The 16,570-nt window shown below is 37.1% G+C and overlaps 1 protein-coding gene across 1 annotated transcript; it reads right to left on the reverse strand.

Annotated features, from left to right (window-relative positions):
* Positions 1 to 9,886: 9,886 nt before the first annotated feature.
* Positions 9,887 to 10,633, reverse strand: LOC137388050 (uncharacterized). Its single transcript, XM_068074567.1, has one exon. The coding sequence runs from the start codon at positions 10,631 to 10,633 to the stop codon at positions 9,887 to 9,889; it is 747 nt and encodes a 248-aa protein (XP_067930668.1).
* Between the last annotated feature and the right edge of the window lie 5,937 nt (positions 10,634 to 16,570).

Consider the following 16,570-nt stretch of genomic DNA (forward strand, 5'->3'; position numbering starts at 1 on the left):
GTGATAGCAGATATGCAACAGATGTGATAGTCGATATGCGACAGACCATATGCACAAGACAATTCCCTGCAGAAACTTTACAACGCCAAATCAGAGTATATGTATGATTTCAAATACAGGTATATACCAAGATCTATGGTCACATGTCCTAAAATGAAATGTTTCTCTCAAATAATGAGACTATATGTCTTGTTGAAGAATGGCGTTGAGCAAAACTACTACTGCAAACCTTGCATTGATATGGTTGTTCTCCGGCATGAGCCGTCATGTGTGTTGTTAGATTACTATACAGAGTCAACATATTTCTGCACGGCTTACACTAAAATGGCTTATATCCGGTGTGAATACTCATGTGTCTAGTTAAATAACAGCACTGAGCAAAGCTGCTACTGCAAATCTTGCATTGAAATGGTTTTTCTTCAGTCGGGGCGTGATATGTGCGACCACAAATCATGAGTGATGCATTTTGGATTTGTGCATAAATTGTTCAGGAGAAGGCAACTATATTTGTGTTTAGCCCGAGATTACAATCTGTTTTATTTCATTTGGCTATTTCATGAGCCACAACAATAGAATAGACAATTAATAAATTAATAGACAATGGAAAATGTCACTTTGCTTGTTACAAATACTATTCGTGTTTATAAAATGTTCATGTGTATGTGTTTAGTAGTTCTAAATGCTTTGTTATTTTTTATCCTTTTCTGGTTCTGTTATTCATGATGTTTAAAAGTAAATAGAATCTTTCATCATAGTATCCACAATTTCCTTTCACAAACTAACAATCTGAGCCATGGCTACTGCTCAATCCACAGGTTGCAGCCCCAGATCACGTCTTTATTATGATGGAGATGTAAATAAATACAAAATCTGGGAAATAAGATTTTCAAGTTTTCTATACACTCAAGACAAGGAACTTCACAAAGCAACTCTTCCCAAGACCACCGGCACAGACGATGAACAGTCACATTTAGATAAAAAGAACAGAAAAGCCTACGCAGAACTAGTGCAGGCATTACATGAATGTTCTCTCATGAATGATGCCAGCAAAAATGGAAGAGAAGCGCTCAAACTATTGAGACAAAATTATGGAAACACAGAGAAACCACGTGTCCTGACCTTATATGAATAACTCACAACGCTAGTGATGTTAAAAAATGAAGTCATGACTGACTACAGCATAAGAGGAGAGAGGGCATCTACAGGTTTATGCACCACAGGTGAACAAATATCAAACAACCATGTCTTAGCAATATTGTTGAAAGGTTTACGCAAATTATACCTAAAATTCGATGTTGTATACAGACAGCTTAATAAATTCAAAACAATGACAGAGTTCAAAGCACAACATCGAAACTAGGTCTCCACAAAGGCAATATGGAGCAGCAATACTAATGTGCTGTCTGCACAGGGAGCCTCAAAACCAACACACTCATCGCAACTGGGTAGGTCATACAAACCAATGGCGCCTAACTACTACACCGCTTGCGGCGAATCAAAACACCAATTCAAATCATGTTCCACATGTCAAACTCTCAAATGTACATATTGTGGTAAGAAATACCATTCTGACAAAGCCTGTTTTACAAAAAAATGTGACCAAAAATCAACATTCGTGAATACAGTTTTAGAACACAAAACACCCAATACATTCTCATTAAAAACTAGCGGAAATCAACATGGCACGCCGTGTTCAAACCAACTCTATGATTAACCGTCTTGATGTGAACTCTGGCTCCACAGCACACATACTCAACGACGCTGATTATTTTGTATCGTATGACACAACATTCTCTCCCGATAGTCATTTTATTGAAGTATCAGACAGCCATATGAGCAACAAAATCGTCACAGCACGCAGCAGCGCAAAATTATCACATCCTTAATGCTGATGGTAAGTCTCATGGAGTTTTGTCTTTTTAAGAAGGGATAATTACCTAAAAGCAAAAACAAAAAACACCCTAACATCTCTAATCCCTGAATCTCTACTACCTTCAGACTGACAACACCAAAGCCTACACAAGCACAACTAAAACCCTAGAAGAGTGGCATGTAGATTTGGGTCACATGAATCATAATGAAATTCTCAAACTATCTGGGTCGGTCAACGGTATGAATATCAACAAATCAGATAAACTTCTCCCAGCATGCTTTGTTTGTAAAGAAAGTAAGATGATTAAGCGGCCAAAATCTCTAAATGACCAACCGATCACGACACCTAAAACGAGTACACATCAAAATACAGGGTCCTATTGATCCACTCTCATGCGATGGCTATCGGTACGTAATCAACATCATCGGCAAGTATCCATCAATACCCTTCATATACTGCCTGAGACACCAGGATGAAGCACCAGCAGCTCTCAAATAATTCGTAAGTGCGGTGGCACTTCATTGGTCAAGTATATGAGATACACTCAAATAATGGTGGTGAATACACTAGGCACTCTTTTCAGTCAGTGCTACTAAAGAAGGGAATTAGGCACACTACAGCAGCCCCACACACTCTATACTAAAATGGCAGAGAGGCCATGGCGAACACTCATGGAGATAGCTAGAGGCCTACTCAGAGAAGCAGATCTAATTACACCACTATGGCAAAAATGGTAAAATGTGCAACCTACCTACGTAGCCGCATACCAACAACGTACGTCTAAAACTGCTTGCGAGATCTTTTGCAACCACCAACCAAACATGCTCAAAATTTACTAATTCCATGCCACCTGTCCCTTCTACTATAAGAAATACAATTACAAACTGAACCCTCACAATAAATTTGGCATATACTTCGGTATAAGCACAGGCAGTTCGAGCTAAATTTTCTACACAAAAAAACAGATGATCACATCCAACAAAAATCAACTCACACATGTATTAACACTATAGCGCCATAACCAGATGTTCCTCTCCGTACCAAAACTGCTTAGCATTCTGAAAGAGCAGTATCAGAGCAACCTGTCACCACACAGGCAAACTATCACTCAGCCAAGCATAGTGTTCAGGATGCTAGCCCGACTGACCAGCGGCCATCGGAGGCTAGTACTCCACAAAATATCCCAATAGTGTCGCAAGCAACAGTTGGTGATGGAAGACTTCAAAGAAACATGAAGAAACCCTCTTCCCTATGTGATTACTTCCTCACCGCCTCCATCGATGTTGCATCTTCTTCTGTGTCCACTACACCAGAGACCTACTGTATAAAAAGGCCATCGACAGCCCAGAAGTAAAATACTAGATTGAAGTAATGGACAGAGAAGTTGAAACCATCAAACAAAACAACACCTGTGATGTTAAACTACTACCTGAGGGTAGATAAAGATTGACAAAAGGTAGATGCCAGTGCATCACCAAACAGGATAAAGACGCTAAGCATGTTCAGCACAAAGCATGCCATGTTGAGAAAGGCTTTACCTAGACACAAGGAGTAAACTACTATGATACATATTGACTCAATTCATGATATTCACCAATTCACACAAATTCATGATACATACTGCACATGTTTCACTTCCATCCGAACTTTACTACAAAAAGCTGCAAATGGAAACCAACGTGAAAGCGTAAGGCAGGCTACAAGATGTAAAAGGCGTTTATCTTAACGCTCCGATTGACATCAACATTGATTTACAGAAACCACCAGGGTTGTCAGATACCACCAAACATCTTACATGTTATCTAAAAAAAATCTTAAACAGTTCCGATTCAAAAGTCACCCAGCTCTCAACGAACTTCTCAAATCTAAGGACTTTGTGTGAATACACGGTGATCGATGAGTTTAAAAATCGATCGACCATGAGATGGTCTACATCTTATTGTGGGTTGATAATATGTTAGTAGCCAACAAATCAACTGACGGGATCAATAGTGTCAAGCAAATGCTCAGTCAAAGATACAAGATGGACGATCGAGGCACACTAAGCTGGTTCCTGGGAATCAACATCATTCGAATGAGAGAAGGATCATACGTCATATCCCAACAACGATATATTAAAGAGACTACAACGCTTCGATATGTCAGACTGCAAGCCAGTCGACATCCCCGTAGATAAGAGTACAAATCTCAGGAGAGCTACTGCCGAGCGACACAAAACTGTGAAAAGCTTTCCATATTGACAGCTGGTAGAGAACTTAAACCATAACTGCCACGAACAACTTTTATCATATTTACTAGGTAAATCAGACATGCTGATTCCGATTTTGTAATCAAAATAAAGATTAGGCCACTAACTTTCAGAGTAATAAAGAACTTTTTATAGCGTTTTAATATCGGTCTCGAAAACAACACGATCGGCATAACAAGCTCCGCCCATAAATACTTGACGTAACCTAGCTTTTTAGGAACAGAAGTTACGTAGGGATGTTTAGACCGATTTAGAATAATAGAGATGGGTGTTTTAAAATCCATTAATGTCTAAATTCAGCCTTAAAAATAATATCAGTCTTTTCTGAAAGGTAGATAAGCTATTTAGCATTGCATATTTAAAAAGCGCAATAATAACGCTAGCTCGTGATAAAACCGCGCTTTTTGAGCTCATTTTTCTCGGCGTCCAGCCCATTTAAACGTCATGTAACAAGCTGCGAGCAATTTTAAATAGTTTATGTCCGTTTCATAAAAAACTGAAATTATTTTACAGGCTGGATTTAGATAATAATGGGTTTTAAGACACCCATCTCTATTATTCTAAATCGGACTAAACATTCCCAACTTCCGTTTCTGAAAAAGCTAGGTTTCGTCACATATTTATGGGCGGAGCTTGTAATGCCGATTGTGTTGTTTTTGAAACGGATATTGAAACGCTTTAAAAAAGCTTAAATGACTTTGAAGGTTAGTGGACTAATCTTTATTTTGAGTACAAAATCGGAATCAGCGTGTCTGATTTACCTAGAAAATACGATAAAAGTTGTTCGTGACAGTTATGGTTTAATTTAACTCAACCTCTCCAGACTGACGTAAGCTGGATAATATCCAAGGTATCTCAGTGTCTAGATTTAGGACCGTCACATGTTACTGCAACATTACGTGTACTGAGATACCTGAAAGGAACCAGTCACTACTCGTTCACACACAGCCCTAGTAAAAAACACCTCATAGGTTGCTACAAAACGGTCTTCAGGTGATAATGACGATAGGAGATAGACGACCGGGTACATGTTTACTCTGGGTAACAGTGCTCCAGTAAGCTGGAAGACTCAGAAACAACCGACTGTAGCACCTGCGGCGACTCTCATCTGACGCAACCAAAGAGGCCATCCATCTTTGCACCCTGTGTAAGTCACTTGCAATGAAACAGCCAACAAACAATGTCATATACTGTGACAATCCAAGTGACATAGCCCTCTACAGTGGCAGTCCTGTATCACATAGTCGTACAACGCACATAGATATCAGTCATCCTTTCATACGAAAACAAAAATACATAACATGCAGTTATATCAGCATTGCGACAATTAGGCAGTCTGTCTTATGAAATCGCTCGCTATACCAAACCATTAAACCACCATTTGTAAACTCAAGATTTGTGTTTGAGGGAGTGTGTAGATGTGTACAACCACGAGTTGTGAGTGATGCATTTTGGAGTTGCGCATATATTTTTTAGGGGAAGATAATTATGTTTGTGTTTTACCCAATATTACAATCCGTTTTATTCCATTTTGTTCTTTCATGAACCATGGTAAATAGACAGCGGAAATTGTCACTTTGCCTGTTACAAAAACCACGTGTTTATAAAACATTCATGTCTGTGTTTATTGGTTATAAACGCTTTTTACTTTTTTTCCTTCTGATTTCTGACATTCGTAGTGTTTGAAAGCAAATAGAATCATTCATCATATTATCCATGATTTCCTTCCACAAACTAACACTCTGAACTATGGCTACTTCTCAATCAACAATGAGTTCTCAGGTGAACTGTTAGATTACTGCGACGAGCAAAGCTGCTGTTGCAAATCGTGCATTGCAGTGGTTTTACCTCAGTATGATTTCTCAAGTGTCCTGTTAGACCGCTGTGTTGAGCAAAGGAACTACCACAAATCTTGCATTTGTATGGCTTCTCTCCGGTATGAGTCCTCATGTGTTCTATTAAATTATTGCGACGAGCAAACCTACTACTGCAAGTCTTGCATTGAAATGGTTTTTCTCCAGTATGAGTCCTCATGTGACTTGTTAGACAACTACGTTGAGTAAAGCTACTGCTACACATATCGCATTGAAATGGTTTTTCCCCAGTATGAGTCCTCATGTGCCTTGTTAAATGACTATGGCTAACAAACCTACTATTGCACATCGCACACTGAAATGGCTTATCTCCAACACGGATCTTCTTGTGTCCTCTCCGAGTACTTCGGTGAGTAAAGCTACCACGAATTTCACCTATAATACAAATTGACAGTTTGTTAGTTTTTTGGCACACAGGCTCGGTAGTACCATACATATGCAGATATTGTCATGTCACAAAAATGTCGTTTAAACCCTGCAAGTAATATAGAATTTTCGGAGTGTTACAAATGTCTAACTGTGCTAATATTGTCATGACCAAATGTCAGAGGTAAAGCATTTACCCTGAAGGGGGTTTTGAGAATTAAATTTAAATATGTTGCTATTTCTGTATGTATCTTACATTATGCTACAACAATCACATCCATGATAAGGACAAATAACAATAACAACCTATACATGTATTTTGGTGTTAAGAAATTTTGTGTGACACTCGAGTCTATCCATCCTCACTGAATAAGTGTGTGTGTGTGTGTGTGTGTGTTTTATTTCACCTTTAAAGATTACACAATTGAATTAATACTCGAGACAAAATATAATTAACCAATGCGTGAAAAAATAACAATAAGTAAGAAATGATGATGGGGCCCATTGCGAAATGGCAAAGCCAGTGGTACGCGAGCCCGAGTCAGCAGCACAAAAACCAGACCGTAACACTCACTCTCCAGACTGGAGATGGTGCCTCAGTTCCACCTTATATTTACCGAGACATTTTATTGATCTTATTGAATTAGGTAGTCGATTCCACAGCGCAGGTGTTGCAAAGTTTGAGGATCGTTGACCGGCTAAAGTTAGATGATTAGGTACGGGAAGAGAAAGTAATTGATGACGAGTATTATAAAATGGTAGTGCTGGATCACATTTTGAGTAAAATAATTTATGGGCTTGAATAAGCAACTTATATTTATGCAATTTATCAATAGTTAAAATATCAGAGGTTTTAAATAAATCGTTTGTTGGAAATCCAAATGGCTTACGGTTAATGATTCTGACAATTTTCTTTTGAAACTGTATTATTTTGCTAAGATGAATTTTGGACGCATTGCCATAAGTTTCTATTGAATAGCATAATTTGGAGTGAATAAGTGTGTAATAAAGCATAATCAGCAATTTTTTTGGAATGAAAGCACTTATGCGGTAAAAGATGCCTGATATAGGCCGTAAATCTAATAAAAGCTTACGAGCGTGGGAAGACCAGTTCAAATTTTTATCAATTGACACTCCAAGAAATTTGACTTCATCAATTGCTTTAATAAAAGTGTTATTAAAAAGAATAGGCTGATCAAATTTAATTTTGCTCTGGTAATTTTTAAAAACAGTAAAACAGGTTTTGTCAAAGTTAATGGTTAATTTGTTTGTTTGACACCAATCAGCTAGTTTTTCAAGATCAGATTGGACTTTAGGTAAATCGTCGTTTAGGTTCTTTGAACTCATAAACAAATTGGTATCATCAGCATACAATATAGGAGTTAGATGAGTTAAACAATCACAAAGATCATTTATGTAAATTAAGAATAAAGTCGGGCCTAGCACCGAGCCCTGAGGTACGCCACAAGTCAAATTGTCAGCGTTAGAAAAAGTATCATTAATTTTTGTTGTTTGGGTTCGGCGGGTTAAATAGCTTTGTATCCATCTGATGGTTAACTCACTAAAATTAAATTGCTCTAGTTTTTTAAATAATATTGCGTGATCGATCGTATCAAAGGCCTTCCTGAAATCTATAAAAATTCCTATAACACATTCACTTCGGTCAAACGATTCTAGAATTTGGTTAGTAAAAGTTGAGATGGCATCAGATGTGCCTCTAGCTCTTCTGAATCCAAATTGGTTTTTATATAAAAGTGATTTATTTTCTAAATAATCAACAATTTGTTGATTAACAAGTTTTTCCAATATTTTACTAAAGACTGGTAGAATTGAAATTGGACGAAAATTACCGCATTCATTTAAAGAACCCCCTTTGTGCAAAGGTAATATTTTAGCTTTTTTAAGTGCATCAGGTACCTTCCCAGTCTCTAGTGATTTGTTAAAAATCTTACATAAAGGGTAAGCAATACTCTGTGAAACCGATTTCATAAATTTAGCAGTAATTTGATCTAGGCCAGAGGCTTTGTTTGAATTTATTGTATCTACAATTTTTAATAAACCAGTTATATCGATGTATTGGAATTCAAAAGCTTCACCAGCATTATTTTCAAGCCACAATGCTTGATTTTGGATAGGGGGTTGAGGTACTAAGTTTACAAATTTCAAGGCCAGTCTTTTACCAATATTACTAAAAAAGGAATTGAGCTCATTAGCTTTTTCAACATCCGTTATGGCTAGTTCATCAGGATTAAGATAACAAATCAGTTTAGAAGGCTGTTTATGGCTATTTGTCTTTTGTTTTCCTAGAAGCTCATAGTTTACAAGCTGCCAAATTTGCTTTGAGCTGGTGCAGCTATTGAAAGCTTGCGAAAAATAATTATATTTGGAGTCCCTCAAATTCCTGCTAACATCGTTTCTAAGTTTGTTATATTGGCACTTCAATTTTAAATTAAGTGGGTTAGATTGAAGTTTTCTATGAAGACGATATTTCTTTTTAACGCTCAACAAAAGGTTTTCAGTCATCCATGGCTTTAAGAAAGTTTGATTAGATTTAGTGTTTACTGATTTTTGGTATTTACATTTCTGGGAACAATCAGATAATTTGTCAAAAAAAGCGTTATAGAAGTAATCGACATCATTTGAAAAGATTTTGTCCCAATTAGTGTTTTCAAGCATGATTCTTAGACTTTTATAATCAATTACAGGATATGAATTAGTAGTTTTTCGGGAGATGGGTTGATTATTTTTAAATTTGTGAAAAAATGAAAATGTGGGCAAGTGGTCACTAAAGTCTGCGCTTATAGTTCCAGATGTCACTGTCGGACTAACAAAGTTTGTCAAAATGTGATCCAAGCACGTCCATTTGTTTGAGGGCTTAAAATGGTGGGTTGCAATAGTTATAGTGTTATAAAAACAGTAAGTTGCTAACAAGTTGGCATAGTCATCACTTGAATTGTCTAAATAATCAATGTTGATATCACCAGCAATGATGTGATTACTTGCGTGAGAAGAAGAAATGTGGCGTTCAAGATCATCAAGAAATTCAGCAACACCTGCGCTGGGCTGCCGATAAATCACAGTTAGAATAATAGGTGAAGCATAAACACCAAAATGCAGTCCAACAGAATGAGTGTCAGACCCAGCAATGTCCACAGCCGGCAACACCTCCACACCAATGCCATCTCGCACATAGATCCCAGCTCCACCTCCGCGTGTAGCACGTTGCGCACCTGAAAAAGTGTAATTTGAAATTTCAAAAAATTTTGTCTCGTCATCATTCAACCATGTTTCTGTTACACAAATAACATCAAAAGGAACATTACAACATGCCAGAAATTGTTCAAAAAGAAAAAATTTATTTCTAAGGCTCTGGCAGTTCACGTTAAGTATTGAAAGTTTGTCAGCGAAGAAACTCTGGCTGAACAAAAAATCATTAATACAGTATCCATGACAATCTAGATCTAAATCCAATTCAGAATCTGCCATTTTGCCAGGAAGCTCAGTAGTAAAAGTTCACTGGAGTATTTAAAGAAGTTTTAGCGTTTCTAAATCGTCTTCAGAGTTTATAGGGATGGCATCCGAGTCAGGAGTTTTACGCAGATATATTCTTTGATTAGATGTCCACACATATTTATAGTTGTATTCCACTTTAAATTGCCGGGTTTTCCAGAAAAGTGTGCTTTGAGCACGACTCAATACTTCATTGATATAGATCCTTCCTGTTTCTTTGAAACCAAGTGCTGAGAGGGATTGAATGTTTTTTCGATATTGCTGGAAGAACTCATTGCGCTGATTGGTTTGGGTGAACTTTATGATGATGCGCTTGCTTTGTCTAATGCGGTATATCTTGTCGATGGTGGTAGGTAATTTATCAGATTTTAAGGAACTTAGCAATTTCTGATAAGCAAGGTTCAGATTTTCCGATTTATCATATGGAATCCCATTTAACTCGACACATTTTGCTCTTTCAGCATACTCTGCTGCTTCAATTCGAGACTCTAAGCCTTCCAGTTTACCGATTTTAGATTCTATTTCTACTATGGATTTGGATAAATCTCTCTGCTTGAGTTGAATGCCCTCATTTTCTTGATGAACGTGATTGAGAGACTTTTCAAAATCGGACTGTTTGCTCTCAATTAAATTGAGACGAAATTCGATATTACCAAGCTTAGTAAGAATTAGGTTTAATTTTTCGTCAATGTCAATAAGCTTTGGACCGGCTTCCTGATCACTATTCTCTGTCGATTTAGCTGCTCCCTTTTTAGGTCCCATATCGGAAAGTGTACTAGGCACTTACCCGATTCGAGGGTGGCTCATAGAGATATCACCACCCTCGCTTCCTCCACTTGCAGTACAGAATATCCAAGAATAATATAATCAGCAATCCAATTGAAGCAGAATGCTAAGTAAAGTAGTTGCTGTGATAAAGTTAGTTATTAACATAAAGCTGTGAGAGAGTGGAAAAAAAGCACAACCTCTCTCTACGAAAGCCAACTTGATATAACCAGCACTGGTTCATCGGAAATGTAGCCTACTTGCAATCAGCTAGTACAAGTACAATCAGCTAGTACAAGTACAATCAGCTAGTACAAGTACAATCAGCTAGTACAAGTGCAATCAGCTAGTACAAGTACAATCAGCTAGTACAAGTACAATCAGCTAGTACAAGTACAATCAGCTAGTACAAGTACAATCAGCTAGTACAAGTACAATCAGCTAGTACAAGTGCAATCAGCTAGTACAAGTACAATCAGCTAGTACAAGTACAATCAGCTAGTACAAGTACAATCAGCTAGTACAAGTACAATCAGCTAGTACAAGTGCAATCAGCTAGTACAAGTACAATCAGCTAGTACAAGTACAATCAGCTAGTACAAGTACAATCAGCTAGTACAGGTGCAATCAGCTAGTACAAGTGCAATCAGCTAGTACAAGTGCAATCAGCTAGTACATATTGTTAGTAAAGTACACCTAAGAGGTTTATAAGTATGAACTTAGTGAAATCTAATAAACCTTATAAGTGAATTCTTAAATATGAAGATTAGGGAGAAAGCCACTAAAATAATTTAAAATGGAAAAATGAAGTTGAAAAGGTGTTTCGTCAAGATTTTGTTCGAACGCAGTAGAAGCTAATTGACTTGAACCAGAAGGCGTAAGTTTCATCATGTGACAAACCAGCAGAGATACAATTTGATCGTCTGAAGCCAATGGTTAACTTTCAGTTTGAGCTATCAGATGGTGTTTCATGCTTTGGCAACTTCTTCATAAAAATCATAAGCTAAACATGTCCAAAGCTCAAATAAGCAGGAAACCTGTTGCCATATTTATCTTTCTGAAAGGATTCCCCAAAATGCTACTCTCTTTCAAATGAATAAAAATCAAAAATATTACACTATCCAATAATAAATACATTCAAAATAAATATGATCGCTGCAGATGTTGTGTTGCCAGAAAGTTGGAGCCTTCTAACAATATACAAGTGTTAAAACCAGCGATAAACACATGGAGATGGCAGTTTGGCAAAACCAGACTAGCTGCAAATTCATAATAAAAAAGGAAATCTATGAGAAAGACATGTTCATCATGCATTGGAGAACGACACAATAAAGTGTAAAAAGAAGCTTACAGCTTGCTAATAGTCTTCATGTGAAAACAGATAAATATGGACGCAGTGCATCGATTATAAACAACTAAAGCAATTATCAAATAGGAAAACTATTTTCTGTTAAGACATCGAGGAAAAACATGACTTTATGAGTGGCAATGAGCAAGTGTTTGTAGATAAAGTCAGCAATATTTTCACAAATGTACTTCACGCATTCAATAAAGCCATGTTTATTGTCCTTACGCGTCCATTTCATCGTCATTGTAATGCTGTCACTTTGAGCACTGATATCTTAAAACCCATCATAAAAATTTTTAGGATACCACATTGCCTCCATGTCAAAAGATAAAATTGTCAACTGACAGACCAGGTATGCTGGACAATTTTCAGCCGGATGCGCTGGATAGCGAAGAGGTTAATGAGTGGCAATGAGCAAGTGTTTATAGATAAGTCAGCAAGGAGGTTGCAGTCATCATCAGGGTGCTGCTATGGCAATAACAAAAACTGGCATTGAGACACCACATTGATAATTCCATCAAAACCTTGGAGTGTAATGAGAAATCGAACATTGTTTTTTGAAGGAGTTATTGTTCAAAATGTTATTAACAGGTCAAAAGAATGATCAGCGTTTCAATGCAAAAACATGTTAATACAATATGCTAAAATCACCAAAAGGGGTACCCAAGTGAGACATGAAACATAAAAAATGGCTAATATCAATTACCAAGAGAAATCACAACAATTTGCTATCTGCTACTGAAGACTCTTCAGAGCTCTCTAAAATCTTGAAATATTTCGATAGTGATGCTCACTCCAGTTTAGTCAACCTAAACAGAACTAAATGTACTGAACTGCTGATGATTGCTTCGAGATATCTAAATGGTTGTTGTATTTCATTGCATTTGAGGTACTTTTATAGCTAGATAAATTTAAAGGAACCTAGACAGTGTCTGTTTATCGAGTCATACAGGAGAAGATTTGAATCAAGTCACGGTGAACAGGGAAGCAACAAATTGGAAATCAAGAGCTAGTTGTATCCTGTAAGCTGTGTACAGAATACTGTCATGCAACTGTTCACCATGAACGACTAGAGCAACAGCAAATTTATGCAATCTACTTGAGTTGACGTTGATTACACGATGACGACAAGCTCAACGCCACGACTAGCTATGCTATTGCGTATTATGGGCTTCATCACTCTTCCAGCTTTTTCTTTTGCTTAAAGGTTAACTTGCAACAAAATTCACATTACAGTTATTTGGTATCAAAAGATTCACCATGTCTTACTCTGTTGTGTTGTAGGAGCAAAATCTGTGGAAATGTGATTACAAGCTCTTAAAAGCTCAAAAACGAAATGCCGCCGTAGATTGGAATTTCTTTAATTCTCTGACGTAGTCATGAAATTTATTTATTGTGTTGTCATGTGATGAATAGAAAGGCCAATAAAAAGCTCAATATAAAACTTATCGTAACACTAGTTTATGGCAAACACTTCGGGTTTTACCGAAGACCCCGTATCAAATATAGATGCTCGCTACTTTACAGTTTTGTTTTGGCAAGTCGTAATCTGATCATGTGACCCAATACTTCGCAAATAATTTTTGCAGCACTTTTTGATTATCACAGGTGACCAACAGACTCGTCATGATTATCAGACAATGATCTGTACTCCTTCGAGGTAAGGCTAAAAAATTAAACGAATTTTTACGGTAAGTTATAAGATATCACTGCTAAAAGTGACAGCATTACAATGACAATAAAACAGACGCGTAAGAATAATAGACATGGTTTTATTGAATGCGTAAAGTATATTTGCATGGAAGTATTAACAGAAACCATCTCCCACAACTACGTCACAATTGAGCCGTTCTGGAAACAGAATCCAAACTACGGCGGTCTCGTGTGGCTGCGAATAACTGTTCGTTTTTTTAGCTTTTAAGAGCTTGTAATCACATTCCCACATATTTGGCACCTACAACACAGAAGAGTAAGACATGGTGAATCTTTTCATATCAAATAACTGTAATGCGAATTTTGTTGCAAGTCAATCTTTAGCTAATTTTTGTTGATGAAAATAAATCACAAGTCACAAATTACTAGATGATGACTTGTTATTCTGACGTTTAACCTCAGCCCATGAAATTTGTCTGGTGGCCAAGTAAAGAATGCGTCGTAGAACATGGATAATCACACGCTTGCGAACTTCCAACAACTTCAACATTATTGTACTGCTACCAATCAATTGCACTACGCAGTGTTACACCAACCCAACGATTTTGCTAAAGCATGTTTTCAGAGAATATGCATCTAAAATAAGATCTGATAATCTTATTTGACCGAAAAAAAACCAAACCATATACCAACACTTTTAACTTTTGTCATTTAGCAGAAGTAGATAAATGCAAAAACATTTCTGTGCTAATCTCGGAGAAAAGTGATGCAGAAGAAAAATGGTGATCGAGAGATTACATTTGAGCACTTTAATCTCATGTCTCAAATAATAAAAACCATGTGATTGATGCCTACACCAAATAGAGAACTCGCATACATTTTTGGAGTCAACTATCCATCAAATTGTCATGAATTGTCCTTGCTAGAATAGCACCAAACCTATTAGAATGGATAGCCACCAGAGACTACGACCTGATTATCCCTTCTATGACTGTTTGATTGAAGCCAGACGCTATGGTCTAACTATACAGAAATTCTGCTTCAAAACCAAGAAGCACCAGATGCGATAGCCAGACTACCTATCGCAAGAAAGCGACATGGTGACCAGATGCTAAGCCCAGATCAGCTAACAATCTTACTACTAGGGTAGACTAGCTGAGCTATCCTGTGCCTGTCCTTAAGCAGAGTCACCAGATGACCATGCTTTCCACTAAGCGATCAATAGATCAAGACTAAAGATGTGATGCATTAGAACTGCACTGTGTTATTGCATTACAGCATGCAGCAATTTTAAAGTGCCTTACAACTATCTAATGTACAGTAAACATTTACTGCTGCAACTGAAAATTTTCCACCGGGATCAACTGCACATTTGTTTCCAAGTGATATTTCCTGAAAAGTAGCAATTCATGCATACAGTGTGTGTGTTTTATTCAAAACCTGAATTGTACATGTACTGAAACTGCTCATCGGGCTGAAGGTGATACTGTGGATAAACTCTCACTATATGCACCATATTGTGTAAAATGTCAGATGTTGATTAGCAAGCGCATGAATTTGTGTTCTAACTCCCATATCATTTAGAATTAGGGAGTCAGGCATTATTACCATTCCTATAAAATTGGGGTCTTTTTATAGCTTTCCCATTAACATTATAAATTATAACCATATTAGATCCTCATTTCAACCATATAAAGCATGCTAATTGTGATTGGTTGGCTCACTCATACCAAGACAGAAGAGCGTTAACATCTTGTAATTGTGTTGCAGCTGCAGAGCCAACACAATACTTGTATCTGTGATGAATTTTCATGAAAAATGTGCACGTATGTTTAGTGTAACACAAAGGCTCTTATTGCATCTAGTAATGTGAGATGTGTGCTAGCAATGCTCCCACTGCATCCAACGATGCACATTGTGTAGTAGGCAAGATCACTACTGTGCCAATAGTGCTAACCACTAAAGTGCTTACCACGAATTATTAATGGTTGTACTACATGTATACAGGTTACTGGGCAGTAGCCAAAGTACACAATGCAATTATACTGCATATTGCACAGTTGTTAGATGCTTACTACTGCTAGTGCACTGCTAATGCAACCACATAGATATCCCATAATTATCTCCATTAAACCTATGCTATATTCACCTTCATCACTGTGTATGTTGACTGAACGCCTCTCTGGTTCTTGATTCAGTTCAATGTCTGCAAAATGAACAATTTGGATACATAAATACAGTGAATGATTTGAAACACATTAGGTTCTGTATTTCTAGATACATTGAATGATTTCATTTATATAAAATGTCATGAACATATCTGCTATATAATTTATTAGGACTAGAAAGTCAGTATACCACCTGATATCAAAGGTCACAACTTTCAGAAAATGACTCTCGTTTTATTAGCTCACACGGATCTGTAGTAGTTAAACAAATCCTAGAACTACAATGCGCCCTCAGGATAGGATTACCCTGATATACGATTTTTTTTCACTTACGATGTGGAAAATGATGATTTTCTCACCTCACCCTACGAATCTTATTTCACCATAAGAATTCAACAAAATTTCGTCCAAGCTCAAATTTGGCTGTCGATGTGCTTATTACGTACCTCAAAATACAAAATTCGTCGAAAATACATTCACAACGCCTGAAAGAGACACGATGACCATGTTCTCTCAGTTCATCAATTCTCGTGTGTAAAACGGTAATATTTTCCCTTTAAAACCAGTAGAAAGTTGAAGTTGCGATCCCTTTAAACAGAATGTTAGACAACTTCCCTTAACCTGCTAACAAAATTCGCTTCATTACCAAAACAGCATTATTTAGGATTTCTTTTTAAATAATGCTGTGTGTGTGCATGCGTATGTTTAGCAAGCTAAACTTATTTGACGTGAATTCAAAGTTTATGTTATCTGTAAGTCTGTCTT

Source organism: Watersipora subatra, chromosome 2 (assembly GCF_963576615.1).
Source record: "Watersipora subatra chromosome 2, tzWatSuba1.1, whole genome shotgun sequence".
NCBI lineage: Eukaryota > Metazoa > Bryozoa > Gymnolaemata > Cheilostomatida > Watersiporidae > Watersipora > Watersipora subatra.